We start from the raw sequence: 17,595 nt of genomic DNA on the forward strand, positions 1-17,595 counted from the left end.
TATTCTGTGGATTGATGCATGGGCAAACAGACTAGTTTTTGTGTTTTTTTACAAAAACCTAGTTGTACGAGGCATATGAAAACCGAGGGGAAATGTTGGTTACAAATTCAGCTGAACAGTCAATCATGGGAAAAGTGGGACGGACACAAACAGCCAGTAATACTTGGACTAAATTAATGACAGTTGTTCTCTTAGTAAGATTATTTAAGTTTATTTCATGAAGAAATTACTCAAGAAGAAACTGAACACATTTAAAAAAAACTGAAGTTGGAGCAGCTTCCAGGTAAATATTCTCTGATGAGATTGGAAACAAAGTATTATAGGTGATTAATGCATTTATATGACCTACATTTAAGGAAATTATCTGTGGGCTTATTGTTGTGAGTATATAAAACCCCAAACCAGTGAAGTTGGCACGTTGTGTAAATCGTAAATAAAAACAGAATACAATGATTTGCCAATCCTTTTCAACCTATATGCAATTGAATAGACTGCAAAGACAAGATACTTAACGTTCAAACTGGAAACGTTATTCATTTTTGCAAATATTAGCTCATTTGGATATTGATGCGTGCACCATGTTTCCAAAAAGCTGTCACAAGTGGCAAAAAAGACTGAGAAAGTTGAGGAATGCTCATCAAACACTTATTTGGAACATCCCACAGGTGAACAGGCTAATTGGGAACAGGTGGGTGCCATTGTTGGGTATAAAATAAGCTTCCATGAAATGCTCAGTCATTCACAAACAAGGATGAGGCGAGGGTCACCACTTTGTGAACAAATGCATGAGCTAATTGTCGAACAGTTTAAGAACAACATTTCTCAACCAGCTATTGCAAGGAATTTAGGGATTTCACCATCTACGGTCCATAATATTTTCAAAATATTCAGAGATTCTGGCGAAATCACTGCATGTAAGCAATGACATTACAGACCTTCGATCCCTCAGGCGGTACTGCATCAAAAAGCGACATCAGTGTGTAAAGGATATCACCACATGGGCTGAGGAACACTTCAGAAAAGAACTGTCAGTAACTACAGTTTGTCGCTACATCTGTAAGTGCAAGTTAAAACTTAACTATGCAAGGCCAAAGCTATTTATCAACAACACCCAGTAACGCCGTTGGCTTCGCTGGGCCCAAAATCATCTAAGATCGACTGATGCAAAGTGTAAAAGTGTTCTGTGGTCTGACGAGTCCACATTTCAAATTCATTTTGGAAACTTTGAACGTCGTGTCCTCTGGAACAAAGAGGAAAAGAACCATATAGTTTGTTATAGGTGCAAAATTCAAAAGCCAGCATCTGTGATGGTATGGGGGTGTATTAGTGCCCTAGGCATGCGTAACTTACACATCTGTGAAGGCGCCATTAATGCTGAAAGGTACATACAGGTTTTGGAGCAACATATGTTGCCATCCATGCAACGTTACCATGGACACCCCTGCTTATTTCAGCAAGACAATGCCAAGCCACGTGTTACATCAATGTGGCTTCACAGTAAAAAAGTGTGGATACTAGATTGGCCTGCCTGTAGTCCTGACCTGTCTCTCATTGAAAATGTGTGGCGCATTATGAATCCTATCCACAATGGAGACCCCCGGACTGTTGAACAACTTAAGCTGTACATCAAGCAAGAATGGGAAAGAATTCCACCTGAAAAGCTTAAAAAATTGGTCTCCTCAGTTCCCAAATGTTTACTGAGTGTTGTTAAAAGGAAAGGCCATGTAACACAGTGGTAAAAATGCCCCTATGCAAACTTGTTTACAGTGTGTTGCTGCCATTAAATTCTAAGTTAATGATTATTTGCAAAAAACATATGTTTGTCAGTTCGAACATTATATGTCTTGTCTTTGCAGTCTATTCACTTGAATATAAGTTGAAGAGGATTTGCAAATCATTGTATTCTGTTTTTATTTACCATTTACACAACGTGCCAACTTTACTGGTTTTGGGTTTTGTGCATGCTTGTAATTGTATATGATATGTATCCTGTAATTATATACTACATTTTGTTAAAGAAAAAATAATACATTGTTTTATATGTGATGTTTTTTGTTAGAATTGTGTAGATGGAGATTATTTTTCTTGGGTTCAAAATAAATAAAAGTGTGGTTCTCCTTTCCTAGACGGGTCTGGAGTCAACGACGCGCACAAAACCCTTACTACATCCACTCAAACATATACTGAATACACACAAAATAATAAATAATGTGTGTGTGTGTAGACAGACCAGGTTTGTTGGACCTGTGTTGTCCATAAATCCACCGTTACCGTCCATACCCGACTTGGGAGTTTCCCTTAATCCCTTCCGTTGTTACGGCGTAAAAAGGCCGGTGCTGTAAAAAAATAATCAAGTAGCTCCAAGAGCATCGTGGGAGAGACAACAACAGGGCGGTTTAAACCAAAACCCGCAGACGATGCCTTGATTGACGGGAAAGGTCACCGACGAGTCAAACGCTGCTTTTAAAAGTGTTCAACACGGAGGATACCAGGCTAGGTTTCAAGTCTAAGGTCCCTCCGGTTCTTCCTACTTTGGTGCAGCTTTGTCACGAGCTGCCTCACACTTAGACAGAACCAGATCCGTGGTTTCATCACGACATGTATTATGCATGAGGAATTCATCCTCATTAGTCAAAGGAACATTCCGACAGCCTGATCATTTTACGTTTCTGGTGACTTAGCGTCTTCAGAGCTTTTGATGCTCCCGAGTCCTCTCGACCGTCCCCATCCAGTCCGTGACAGCTCCTTCCCCAGAAGTGCTCCGGTCTCATCATTATCTGTGTCGTCGTTTGCGCTCAACCCGTCTTCTTTCCCGTGTTTCGTCTCCCGCAGCTGCACACCGACCTGGATAAGGGCGACAGCGCGGTGAAGTACACCCTCTCGGGGGAAGGGGCCGGCTCCATTTTCACAATTGACCAGTTGACGGGGGACATCCATGCCTTAAGGAGCCTGGACCGGGAGGAGAGGCCTTACTACACGCTGCGCGCCCAGGCCGTCGACCTCAACGACGACAGGCCCCTGGAGCCGGAGTCCGAGTTTGTGATCAAGGTGCAGGACATCAACGACAATGAGCCAAAGTTCCTGGAGGGACCGTATCGGGCCACCGTCCCCGAGATGTCACCAGTGGGTAAGAAACCAAACACCAATTCCAAATGTTCTGAAATACTGTGTACTAGGGCTGTGAATCTTTGGGCACCACACGATTGGACTCAATTCGTGTGGGTAACGATTTGATTCAGAATCGATTCTCGATTCAGAACGATTCTCGATTTAAAATAAATCCTTTTTAATAACATTAGGTGCCAGTTCTATGATTAACTACATTTCTCCATAAAACACATAAAGAGCTCTATTACATTTCTGTATTACTTTTTTATTTAATTTAATTTTTTAATGTATTTTTTATTCAAATTTTAATTTTAATCGATTAAGAATTGTTACAAATTGCATTCGTGATTAATTCGAAAAAATATATATATTTTTAAAACCCCTACTTTTTTATTTTTTATTTTATTCTACCCAAACATTTAATAATATCATAAACAAATAAGGCAACAAGAGAAGTATCCAACACTTCTCTTTTCTAAAGTAAATCTGAACATCAGATATGATCATCTACATCAACTATATAATTTCCCTGAGTGGCTGAAAAGGACAGATTAAAGGTAAAAAAAAAATAAAAAATGTTTTTTAAAAATAAAAGCTTTTTTTTTTTTTTTTTTTTAATAGATTGTTTTTTTTTATTGATTAAGAATCGTTACAAATAAGAATAGCGATTAATTCAAAAATATATATATACATATATATTTTTAAACCCCATAAGTTTATTCTACCCAAACATTTAATAAAGTCTAATACAAATAAGAAGTATCCAAAATGTCTGTTTTGTAAAGTACATTTGTACAGCAAACATCTACATCAACTACATCATTTCCCTGAGTGACTGGACAGGACAGATTAAACGTAAAAAAATAAAAAAAATAAAATACAATTTAAAAAATGATTGTTTTTAGTCGATTAAGAATCGTTACAAATAAGAATTGCGATTAATTCGAAAATATATATTTATTTTTTTAAACCACACTTTTTATTTTTTGTATTCTACCCAAACATTTAATAATATCAAAAACAAATAAGGCAACAAGAGAAGTATCCAACACTTCTCTTTTCTAAAGTAAATCTGTACAGCAGATATGATCATCTACATCAACAATACGATTTGCCTGAACAGCTGGAGACGATAGATTAAAGGTAAAAAAAAAAAACAAGAAACATTTTTTTTTGAAAATTTGATTTTTGATTTTTTTTTAATCGATTAAGAATCGTTACACGTAATAATCGCGATAATTCGAAAATCAATGTTTTTTTATTTTTAAAACCCTTACTTTTTGTTTTGCTTTTTTTTTTTATTCTAAGTGGCTGGACAGGACATAAAGGCTTCTATTGTTTGGATGCTTTACATTAGTTTCATATGATACCACAAATTTGGGTATCAATCCGATACCAATTCGTTACAGGATCATACATTGGTCATATTCAAAGTCCTCATGCGTACAAGGACGTACTTCCTGAGTTTATAAACATAATATACATTTCAAATAAACGAAAGAAGATGTGATGCCCAAAAAAATCTACGTAATCATAGTAGTATCGACTAGATACGCTTCTATACTTGGTATCATTACAGTGGATGTCAGGTGTAGATCCACCAATGGCGTTTGTTTACATTTTGACGCCGGTGAGCTAGGGTGTGTAGTGAAGCATGTTTAGCTATTCCTCGTCCTGCATGGATGATACTTGTAAGAAACTTACTTTATTTGTCGCCATGGAGAAGAGGATTAGTGATTTAGAAGTAGCTAAAACACTGCTGACTGCGGCTGGGCTTTAGCCGCTAGCTAGCTAGCCATGTCTTAAAGCACCTCTTCCGGTGGGCGTTTCAGTGTTATAACTTCACCTTTATTGTTAGTTTTTAAGCCAAAATGCGTCCGTTCTCCCTTTTCTGTCTACACACTGTGTCTGCTTGTAAGTACTCTGTGTGTGTGCGCTGCCGAACATGCTCCTCTGTTCGTAAAACAACAATGACACAACGTGACGACGACGGGGGCACTGGGGGTGGGGGGACCGGTACTTTTCAGAGGCGCTATAGTACAAAATATAATTAATTAGTATCGCGGTACTATACTAATACCGGTATACCGTACAACCCTACTCCTTGTGTAGTATCGTTTGACCTATACCTATACTACTAAAGTTAAACCAGACTTTGAGTGTTTTTAACTTTCAGCACCAAAGCTAAGCTCTGACTTTCCCTCGATCAAAAACTCCAATCATGTATTTTATTTGTGCACATCTAGGATTGGTCGTCATTATATAAGCCAGTGGTGTCCAAACTTTTTCCACCGAGGGCCGCACACTGAAAAATCAAAGCAAGCGGGGGCCATTTTGATATTTTTTATTTTAAAAACCAATGCAATATATGTTTAAAAAATATACATTTAGGCCTCCACTCAGGCTTGATACCGGGGACTCCAAAGGGTTTAGGTTCAAAAAAATAAAAAAAATGTCATTTAGTATTATTATTATTATTCAAAGTTTAAATATCTAGATCAACATTAGGTATATCTGTCAATATAACGTTTTCTTTTTTTTCCGATTTAAGTTGTATGCCCTTTTTGTCAAAGAAAACCCATTTTTTTATGGAAAAAACACAAAATATGAAATATTTTCCCCCAATAAATTTTTAAAGTGGAACATTTCAGATTATATAATAATTGGAGCTCATAACTTAACTCATAACAACATTGATTTTAATTTATTATTATTTTTTGAGCAATGACCCTTAAAAAAAAAAAAAAAGTCCCACTAAAATTATTGGGGATACAAAAGGGTCCTGCTCAGTAAAGTGTTAAAAAATAAATCATAATTTTTTTTTAAACTGTTAACACAATAGTCTCAAGATCAACTTCAGATCTATCCGTCAATTATAACTTGTATTGTTGTTTATTATGTTCCTTGTTTGTTCATTTTAGGCCCTTCTTTAAAAAAAAAAGAAAACATATTTTTTTATATGGCAAACAAAATATGCAACATTTTCCCCAAAAAATATCTCAAAGTGGAATATTTAATGTGACCTAATTGGAGCCTTGAATAGGTCAATAATTCATAATAACATTGTTTTTGATTCATTATTATGTTTTAAAGAAAGAAACAGCCTGCATGACAGCTTAGTGTTATTAGAGTCAACATAGCAACATTTTATTGTTACCTGTTTACTCTTTTATACCACTTTTTATGTTTATTTTTTTTTAATCGTATTTTTAGAATGTGCCGTGGGGCCGTTAAACAATTACCTGTGGGCCGCGAATGGCCCACGGGCCACACTTTGGACATCCCTGATATAAGCAAACAAGGAAAATACAGATGGGGTTCTACAACGGAGCCCTGGGGAACACCACCTTAAATATCTGGTGGAAAGGAGGTGCAAGTACTCAAACAAACATCCTGTTCAAAGCCTTGGATGAAAGGAGTCGAGGTGTCTAAATGTTGCAGGATGTCGGAGTAACTCGGCTGCAATGTTTCGGGAAACGAGATGTCACAAATTCAGGAGTATTCTCGGCACAAGCCTTTAGGGGGTGATGTCAAGGAAGCCACGGGAGAGTTGCGGGTGTCGTCTAATATATTTCAAGTCGTACGTCTCGGGGAAAAAAAGGATCGGGACAAGCCATGTTCGGGGGAGGTTAGCAAACACGGCGCGGGTCCTTGTAGCTGACGTGGAGACGTAACACAAACGTTGCCTGTGAAGGAGACAAAATAATTGCACAAGCGGCGGTGAGAGGGTTCGTTCTCACAGAAGAGAACTTGTCAGCCAACATTAGCGAATGACGGATGTGCATAATTAGCGGAACATGGAAGAACTGCCTCGTCTTTCCCCTTCCTCTCACTCGTGAGCCATCAACGCGGCGTATTTGTAGCGCCCATAATGAACCTGGAGTTTTGTTTGCTGCAATCAGCTTGCTTTGTGCACCTGTTGCTAATCAGAGTCCACTTTCTCTGCCCTTCGCCCGTTTTCTGAGCGGAGCCCGGCTTCCCGCCACATGCTTTTAGAAGTGGAATCATCTCCAAGGTGACAGGAACCCACAGAGCAAAGGGGTTTTGTGGCCCTGGGGGGGGCGGCGGGGAGAATGAATAATTCACCGCTTGTTTTGAGCGTTTCAAAGAAAAACACAAGAGCAGCATCAGTCACCGCAACCTCCGAAATATGAAACACCCGCCCTCCAAGAATTGCGGAATCTACTCGTTGTCGTATGAAGACTCCGTCTGGATGGACACAAAGAAGTAGCCTCGAGGGCGGAGGGAAAAATCAACCACCAGGCAGACAAAGTCGATGCACGCTCACAGTGGCAGATCTGCCATGTCGGCAGAAATGTTGGGATTTATTATGTAGATGTTGACTGCGAGGGGGAAAAGCTGCGTTTAGAGCAGGGGTCACCAACGCGGTGCCCGCGGGCACCAGGTAGCCCGTAAGGACCAGATGAGTAGCCCGCTGGCCTGTTCTAAAAATAGCTCAAATAGCAGCACTTACCAGTGAGCTGCCTCTATTTTTTAAATTGTATTTATTTACTAGCAAGCTGGTCTCGCTTTGCCCGACATTTTTAATTCTAAGAGAGACAAAACTCAAATAGAATTTGAAACTCCAAGAAAATATTTTAAAGACTTGGTCTTCACTTGTTTAAATAAATTCATTAATTTTTTACCTTTGCTTCTTATAACTTTCAGAAAGACAATTTTAGAGAAAAAAATACAACCTTAAAAATGATTTTAGGATTTTTAAACACATATACCTTTTTACCTTTTAAATTCCTTCCTCTTCTTTCCTGACAATTTAAATCAATGTTCAAGTAAATGTATTTTTTTGTTGTAAAGAATAATAAATACATTTTAATTTAATTCTTCATTTTAGCTTCTGTTTTTTCGACGAAGAATATTTGTGAAATATTTCTTCAAACTTATTATGATTAAAATTCAAAAAAAATATTCTGGCAAATCTAGAAAATCTGTAGAATAAAATTTTAATCTTATTTCAAAGTCTTTTGAATTTATTTTAAAATTTTTGTTCTGGAAAATCTAGAAGAAATAATGATTTGTCTTTGTTAGAAATATAGCTTGGTCCAATTTGTTATATATTCTAACGAAGTGTAGATTGGATTTTAACCTATTTAAAACATGTCATCAAAATTCTAAAATTAATCTTAATCAGGAAAAATTACTAATGATGTTCCATTAATTATTTTTTTTATTTTTTCAAAAAGATTCGAATTAGCTAGTTTTTCTCTTCTTTTTTTTTCGGTAGAATTTTGAATTTTAAAGAGTCGAAATTGAAGATAAACTATGTTTCAAAATTTAATTGTCATTTGTTTCGTGTTTTCTCCTCTTTTAAACCATTCAATTAAGTGTACATATCATTAATTATTAATAATAACAGAGTTAAAGGTAAATTCAGCAAATTGGCTATTTCTGGCAATTTATTTAAGTGTGTATCAAACTGGTAGCCCTTCGCATTAATCAGTACCCAAGAAGTAGCTCTTGGTTTCAAAAAGGTTGGTGACCCCTGGTTTAGAGTATACGGTAGGGTCTTCTAAGACAAGGGTAGGGCTGCAGCTATCGATTATTTTGTTAATTAAGTAATCGATTGGTTTGTTTGATTAATCGAGTCATCAGATAAAACACATTTAAGAGCCTCAATGCGTATTTTAGGGAAAATAGTTCTGTCGACATTTAAATTGCTTTTATCAGAAAAGTTAAAGAAAAAAAGTTACACCCACACACCACCGCTCTCATGTGCGCTCTCTTGCAGAAGCCGTGCGGAAACCGTGTTGCATTCTTAAAGTTGCGGGCACTTCGTGAGGTCCGTATTTGTAATATTTTTTTGTTAGTTAAACTCTTTAAACCAGAGCGTACATTAAAATAAATAAAGTGGGATTTACAATGTTAACTATGAACAATAAAACACTGAATATTAACAACATATGAACATCGCTCCTCGTTTACTTCTCAGACCAGCTCCTCCATAGTTGTGTATCGTTTACAATCAAGTAAAACACACCAAAAATGTAACACACAGCAAAATACGAATGCAAAGAGTAATATTATGATATATTATCACTTTTATGCAGACATTTGTTCTAAAAATGTGTCTGTTCCTGACACATGCGTTTGGGGCTGGCTGCTCTGAAAACAAACCCCGCCCACTCTGCTGTGTTCCTCGTCTGAGCTGCTGTGACGTAGATTACTGTAATAACTCGTAAAATACTCAAAAGTGCAGATTTCAACCATTTAAATACTTTCTATAGTTCAAGACTTGCGGTCATTTAAAAACAACACTGCACATCATAATGGCGGCTACAGTTTTGATGTTAAAGGTCTAAAAAAATTATGTAAAACGTCCGGATTAAGGGCCGGATTAAAAATCGGGACGTATTTTGCCCAGGTCTGCTTTATACGATTCATCGATGCAACAGAACATAAATCTAATCAAATTAATCGATTTAATTGATTATTCGTTGCAGCCCCCAAAGGTGTCCAAAGAGCGGCCCTGCAGCAAATATTTTATTGACCCACATTCTAAAAGACAAAGATTCGATTATTATTCGGGCTGGTAAAAAAAACAAGTAAAGTGCTGTTAAAATTCAAAATACACTCTGACCAGACTTTACATACAAAAAGTTTTGAGCCAATAAATGAAGTACATTCAAGTAAAACATGTTTAAACTGATCCTGGATGACATTCTCACAAAAACAATGCATTTTGTCCAAATATTGGTGTCTTAAGAAAGCATATTTTTAAATCATGCAAGCGAATAACCTGTGATTAGTAATCTAAATTCAAAAGAATAATTAAATCGGATTAAAAACTATTTTGACAGGAGTAATTATTTGAAAAAATACCAAACTAGAAAATACAACTGACCTCAATCCTACCAAAAATTGCACCTGAAAACCAAAATGTGTGCAAAATATGGTAAGTTTTCGGGTGTGTCATATTATTTTCAATGGTTTTAGTTGGCAGAGTAATATTAGGAATATATATATATATATATATACATTTTTTTTATTTTATTTTTTTTAATTTATTTATTCATTTTTAATGAATTTATTAATCAATCAACAAAACAATACACGACAATACCACAATAATGCAATCCAATTCCAAAACCAAACCCGTCCCAGCAACGTTAAGAACAATTATTAGGAATATTGATAAGAAGGTTAAATGAAGTATTACACTAATTGCCGTTGTTCCATCCAAACATAAAATGCAACATAAGAATAATTATATTTTGTTATGATAGTTTAGAACACGGTGGTCCAAACTAATTTGGCCCACGAGACCCCAGGCATCTGGCCTGAGGGGTGTTTCCAAATTATTTATTTCTTTCTTTCTTTAGTTTATTTCGAACATGAACACACTTACATCTTAATACGTCACACAATTTCATATCATTTCATTTTACATCATGCCCGAAAAGGAGTAGGAAGAAGCAAAGCTTATTTAATCCTACCCCTTTCCCACTTCAAAGCGTTTACAATGATATAGAATTAATTGTATTATCTGATTGCTGCAAAGCCAGTAAATCAGATAAATGACCATTATTGTGTTTTCACTTTTGAAGACCAACAAAACCACAAAAAACACAAAACGTCAATAAACATGATCACATCCAACAACCTGCTCACTGAACTTTGTGGATTTTATGAAAAACTTCCAACCTCCATAAAACAACTCATAATTACACCTATTTAAATCCATTACAACGCATGATGGGAAAAATGCCAATCACGCTCCACGCTTACCCATGTTTGGCGCATTTTAGTTGCTTAATATTTCTGACTACTTAAAAAAAAACGTTGAGGTGGTCATCATGGAAATAAACAAGGTACCATTATTTTCCAGATTATAAGGCGCACTTAAAAATGTTTTTTTTTTTCTTTTCAAAACTCGACAGTGCGTCTAATGTACGGAATAATTATGGTTTTGCTTACAGACCTCGAAGCTATTTTGTTTGGCACATGGTGTGATGACAAGTGTGACCAGTAGATGGCAGTCAAACAGAAGAGATACATGTAGACTGCAATATGATGGCAATATGACTCAAGTAAACAACACAAACATTTTATACGTTCCTTTGAAAATAAATTACACAGCGCTCAAAAATCTATCAAAATGTTTTAGTACGACTTTGGTAAGTTATGACGCCGCACCGCTTGATGGATTGTCGGCACATTAAACCTACGAGTATTATTATGGTGTGTGTACAAGGAAAGACATTATCTGACGTTTTGTTTCACAATATTATGCAAAAGCAACTTTTCTTATATCCTGGCACCTGCTGATCTGTATTTGGGATCTGCATAAATCCTAAAAAGTTGCCCGAGTCCGCCTTTGTAGTCTGTGGCGACACCGTAGTCGATAAGCTTCTTTTTCTCTACCTTCTTGTTGTGGGACATTCATCCTCCGCTATTGCCATTTCTAATATAAAGTAGTGTAAAGTTCTTACTTATATCTGTCACTAAACTCACCATGAAAAAGCTAAAACATACCGGTATAGTGAGTTTGCATTATTCACCCAAGGAACTTTAGTTATTAGAGTTCCAGTCGGACGTTTTTTTACGGGACACATTTCCAGTGTTGTTGTTTCCGGATGAGGAGATGCTGCTTTAATCCCAGGAACACCAGGCCTACCATCAAGCATGGTGGTGGTAGTATTATGCTCTGGGCCTGTTTGGCTGCCAATGGAACTGGTGTTTTACAGAGAGTGAATGGGACAATGAAAAAGGAGGATTACCTCCAAATTCTTCATTCAGGACAACCGGAAATCATCAGCCCGGAGGTTGGGTCTTGGGCGCAGCTGGGTGTTCCAACAAGACCCCAAACACAAGTCAAAAGTGGTAAAGGAATGGCTAAATCAGGCTAGAATGAAGGTTTTAGAATGGCCTTCCCAAAGTCCTGACTTAAACGTGTGGACAATGCTGAAGAAACAAGTCCATGTCAGAAAACCAACACATTTAGCTGAAGTGCACCAATTTTGTCAAGAGGAGTGGTCTAAAATTCAACCAGAAGCTTGTTGAGTTTGAGTTTGAGTGTATTTGGAACATGCATGCATACAACATGATACATCACAATTTCTAGTTTCTCTATTCAACATATTCGAAAAGGAGTAGGAAGAAGCAGTTTATTTAATCATACGCCTTTTTATTTGCATAGCAGTTGCTAAAACTTTTGTTCACTTCCTCTTCTCAATTTATTCACAATATACTCCATAAGTAATAATCAAATAAATAAATACATGAATAACAATTGGTGACGTAAGTAAGTTACATTTCATATGGTGAGATGAGTAAGATTATCTAGAAAATGAATGGATGGATGAAATACATTCAGAATGTTTATCATGGTTCTTCTTCTTTGTATTTTGTAAAGTTTGAAGAGTTTATTGAAGTGGATCATATTAGTACATTGATTTCTTTGCTTAGTCCATTCCATATTTTAATTCCACATACTGATATACTGAAGGTCTTAAGTGTTGTACCTGCGTACAGATGTTTTAGATTACATTGTTCTCTAAGATTATATTTCTCCTCTTTTGTTGAGAAGAATTGTTGTATATTCTTGGGTAGCAGATTATAGTTTTGTTTTGTGTACAATTTTGGCTGTTTGCAAATTCAATATGTCGTGGAATTTCGGTATTTTTGCTACAATAAATAAAGGGTTTGTATGTTCTCTATATCCGACATTATGTATTATTTTGACTGATCTTTTTTGTGTACTTTTGTAGTTATTTCCCCTTATTTCTACACAATAACTCAGGTATGGTAACACTAGCGGGCAGTGGAGCTTGTGGATGGCTACCAAAAGTGCCTTATTGCAGTGAAACTTGCCAAGGGACATGTAAGCAAATATTAACATTGCTGTATGTATACTTTTGACCCAGCAGATCTGGTCACATTTTCAGTAGACCCATAATAAATTCTGTTTGCGGATGACTCTGCCTTGCTGGTATCCGGCAAGGACAAATCACAGGTGTAGAAAATCCATCCTGTTTGGGTCCCAAATCAAACTTAAGAAAGTCACTGACTTCACCATAAAAGTAGGTGACATTGTTATCACCAGGAAAGATGAGGTCACCTACCTAGGTTCCATTCTAGAGGCTAACCTTTCCTGTGATAAAATGGCAACCAAGGTAATCAAAAAGGTTAACCAACGAACGAGATTTCTCTACAGAATTTCCTCTCTGGTCAACAAAAGCACCTTGAGGATTCTGGCGGGAACTCTCGTTCAACCCTTTTTCGATTACGCATGCACCTCCTGGTACCCTAGCACCTCCAAAACCCTCAAATCTAAACTCCAAACATCTCAGAACAAGCTAGTCAGGTTACTTCTAGACCTCCGCTCCAGATCCCACCTCACTCCTACCCACTTCTCTAAAGTGGGCCGGCTCAAGGTGGAGGACAGAGTTAAACAACTTGCACTGAGCCTAGTCTATAAAATCCGCTACACCTCCCTGATACCGAAGTACATGTCAAACTACTTCCTTAACGTAAATGACCACCATAACCACAACTCCAGGGGGTGCTCCACTAACCACGTTAAACCCAGATTCCGAACTAACAAAGGTCTTAACTCATTCTCTTTCTATGCCACATCAATGTGGAATGCGCTCCCAACAGGTATAAAAGAAAGGGCATCTCTATCCTCCTTCAAAACCGCAATAAAAGTTCACCTCCAGGCAGCTACAACCCTAAACTAACACCCTCCCCGGATTGCTAATAATCAAATGTAAACAATCAAATGCAGATACTTTTTCTTTTTTCTTATGCCTTCTGATCTCTCTCTCTCTCTCTCTCTCTCTCTCTCTCTCTCTCTCTATGTCCACTACTTGATATCCATACCCCCCCCCTCCACACCCCTGATTGTAAATAATGTAAATAATTCAATGTGATTATCTTATGTGATGACTGTATTATGATGATAGTGTAGTACAATTTCTGACCTTTTGACCTATATTTCTTGTCTTTTAAGAATGTCCGCTCTTTTTCAATACTCATAGAATATATGATAGTATATATCTGTATCATGAATCAATTTAAGTGGACCCCGACTTAAACAAGTTGAAAAACTTATTTGGGTGTTACCATTTAGTGGTCAATTGTACGGAATATGTACTTCACTGTGCAACCTACTAATAAAAGTCTCAATCAATCAATCAACTGCCTTAAAGTTGTTTAATTAGTCAGACATATCAAGCAGGTAAAATGCGCCAAACATTGGTAAGCGTGGAGCGTGTTTGGCATTTTTTTCCCCATCATGCGTTGTATAGGTTTAAATGAGTGTAATTTATTTTTATTTTTATGGAGGTTGGAAGTTTTTCATAAAATCCACAAAGTTCAGTGAGCAGGTTGTTGTGTGTGATCATGTTTGTTGACTTTTTTTTTTTTGTGGTTTTGTTGGTGTGACAGTTTGACCCCACACTGTCACTGTTTGACCTTAGACTTCCTCACAAACCGTGCACTGGTGATGGGTCCGGCAACACAGATGCATCGGCGCATGTGTCGAGCTCATAGAGCAAAACCCTGTGTCGGTGCGCGTACCGCTTTTAGAAAGTCACGTGACCGATCATGAGCTCTTTTGGTCACGTGACCGATACGCGAACTGTGTCGCACTGACGCCTCCTCTGTGCCCTGTGAGCGGGTCTTTTCTACAGCCGGAGAAATAATAACTAAGAAGAGAAATCGTCTAAAATTGAATACGTTGGAAAAACTGTTTTTTTTTTCAAATAAAAATGTGTAAAAAAAAATAATTTCACAAGCATCCTCATTCACAACACGTTCTCTTAGATTTCCATGTTATGATACATGTTCACATAATTTATTGACTGTATCTGAAAAAGATAAAAAATATACTTTTATTTAAATGAAGTTATGAAATAATCCTAAATGAAATACAATGACTTGGTTTATATTATTGTATATACTAGGTCATAAAATCAGTGTCAGTTGAGCCGGTCCATAGGTTGCCTGTAGGGATTTTTAACGTCCAGCAGATGTCAGTATTTAGTGACACAGTATCGACACAGTATCAATACAGTTTTGTAGTGATGGGTCCGGCAACACAGATGCATCGGCGCATGCGTCGAGCTCATAGAGCGATACCCTGTGTCGGTGCGCGTACCGCTTTTAGAAAGTCACGTGACCGATCATGAGCTGCTTTGGTCACGTGACCGATCATGAGCTGCTTTGGTCACGTGACCGATAAGCGAACTGTGTCGCACTGACGCCTCCTCTGTGCTCTGTGAGCAACGTTGCCTCTAAGGTGCGCGCCTGCGCAATTGCGCACTGCTCAAGCGTCCTCTGCGCACAGCAAATGTATGCCGCGCACCGAATCAAACCCATCTGAATTCTAAACAAAATAAACACATTTATTCTGTGTAATTTTGAAATGCAACTTTGAGTGACAGTGACAACAAGCGGCCCTAACGGTGTTCGTCAACAACACGCATACCACTAAGCCACTGGTGCGTTTATGGCCACACAAAAAGTCGGACAACTCAAACACCACACAAAGTTACACCATGACTCCTCAGTCATACGTGTGCTTATTTTTCTGTCATTCATTACTAATGTTAATTTATTGATATTAATCATGGAATGCTGTTACTAGAGAACGTTACGGGAATGACGGCGTGGCGAAGTTGGTATAGTGGCCGTGCCAGCAATCGGAGGGTTGCTGGTTACTGGGGTTCAATCCCCACATTCTACCATCCTAGTCACGATACATGTTCACACTATTTATTGACTGTATCTAAAAAAGATAAAAATATATTTTTATTTAAATTAAGATATGAAATAGTCCTAAATGAAATACAGTGACTTGGTTTATATTATTGTATATACTAGGTCGGGGATCGCCAACCCGCGGCTCTAGAGCCGCATGCGGCTCTTTAGCGCCGCCCTAGTGGCTCTCTGGAGATTTTTCAAAAATGTATGAAGAATGGAAAAAGACGAGGGGAAAAAAAATCTATTTTTTTGTTTTAGTATGGTTTCTGTAGGAGGACAAACATGACACAAACCTCCCTAATTGTTATAAATCACACTGTTTATATTAAACATGCTTCACTGATTCGAGTATTTGGCGAGCGCCGTTTTGTCTTTCTAATATTGGCGGTCCTTGAACTCACCATATAATTTGTTTACATGTATAACTTTCTCCGACTTTCTAGGACGTGTTTTATGCCACTTCTTTTTCTGTCTCATTTTGTCCACCACACTTTTAACGTTGTGCATGAGTGCACAAAGGTGAGTTTTGTTGATGTTATTGACTTGTGTGGAGTGCTAATCAGACACATTTGGTCACTGCATGACTGCAAGCTAATCGATGCTAACATGCTATTTAGGCTAGCGATATGTACATATTGCATCCTTATGCCTCATTTGTAGGTATATTTGAGGTCATTTAGTTTCCTTTAAGTCCTCTTAATTAAATGTATATCTCATGACACATGTAATATGGCTTTTAATTTTTTGCGGCTCCAGACAGATTTGTTTTTGTATTTTTGGTCCAATATGGCTCTTTCAACATTTTGGGTTGCCGACCCCTGTACTAGGTCATAAAATCAGTGTCAGTTGAGTCGGTCCATAGGTTGCTTGTAGGGATTTTTAATGTCCAGCAGATGTCAGTATTTAGTGACAAAGTATCGACACAGTACCAATACAGTTTTGCAATGTGTCGAAACGCTTCATGACGCCTCATCAACCCATCACTACCGTGCACGTTTGTTAGGAAGCTCAACATGGACACACTACAAACATTCAATCCTGTTAGTCAGTGAAAAGCATGTGCTCAACAAACAAATGGTAACCTATCACTCACCATGGCTCTGAACAGGTGACAAAAAGAGTCAGGGTGGGGCTGAGGGCTTTATATAGGTGAACACACCTGCCTTGACTAATTAGGCCAAATTTGGGTCAAACCATGATTCCCAAAAGCTGGGTGTTACAGAAGGACACTGGACATTTGAAAGTTATGTTGGCTAAGCCTGAATACACTGTGTACAAAAATGACTGCTGTACACATGCAAAAGTACTATGTGAATATTTTTTAGACATGTGATGGTTATTTATGGTTTTCTTAATTCCCCCTGTCAAATTGGTCCCAGCTAGTGGGCGGGGCTATGGGCTATTTAAATTGGAAAATGCAATTTTTCTGGCAGTCTGCTGTCTGTCACTGCCAGAAGAGGTTCTCTGTCCTGAGCAGGAGCTCAGGGGCCGTATTTATCAAGCGTCTTAGAGTGCCATTTTACACTTAAGTCCTGAGAATTTGCGAAATTTAGTCCTACTCTCAAACTTAAGAATAAAAGCTATTTATCAACTTTCTTAAGTCTAAGAATCACTCCTACTCTCCACGATATTTAAGAGACCTTCAGAGGTGTCCTAAGTGGTTAGGAGTTGCCAGCGGGGGATGGCAAGGAGGCGAGAGAGACGTGCACGAACGTTCAGGGAGCGGAAGGATGTCCTGGCTTTGTTTGATGACGAGCAGCTGAT

General features: G+C 37.8%; 1 protein-coding gene and 1 long non-coding RNA gene across 3 annotated transcripts in view; one reads left to right on the top strand and one right to left on the bottom strand.

The window, feature by feature from the left end:
* LOC133629861 (uncharacterized) overlaps window positions 1-16,940 on the bottom strand; it is an 87,603-nt gene extending 70,663 nt beyond the window's left edge. For both annotated transcript variants that reach the window (XR_009821137.1, XR_009821138.1), the window contains exon 1: window positions 16,925-16,940. This is a non-coding gene — a long non-coding RNA (uncharacterized LOC133629861). The remainder of the gene's footprint in view (window positions 1-16,924) is intronic.
* Window positions 1-17,595, top strand: part of LOC133629857 (cadherin-12-like) — a 312,919-nt gene that overhangs the window by 137,580 nt on the left and 157,744 nt on the right. The window contains exon 3 of the mRNA XM_062020904.1: window positions 2,833-3,127. Within this exon, the coding sequence (XP_061876888.1) occupies window positions 2,833-3,127 (295 nt within the window). The remainder of the gene's footprint in view (window positions 1-2,832; window positions 3,128-17,595) is intronic.

Source organism: Entelurus aequoreus, linkage group LG15 (assembly GCF_033978785.1).
Source record: "Entelurus aequoreus isolate RoL-2023_Sb linkage group LG15, RoL_Eaeq_v1.1, whole genome shotgun sequence".
Classification (NCBI taxonomy): Eukaryota; Metazoa; Chordata; class Actinopteri; order Syngnathiformes; family Syngnathidae; genus Entelurus; species Entelurus aequoreus.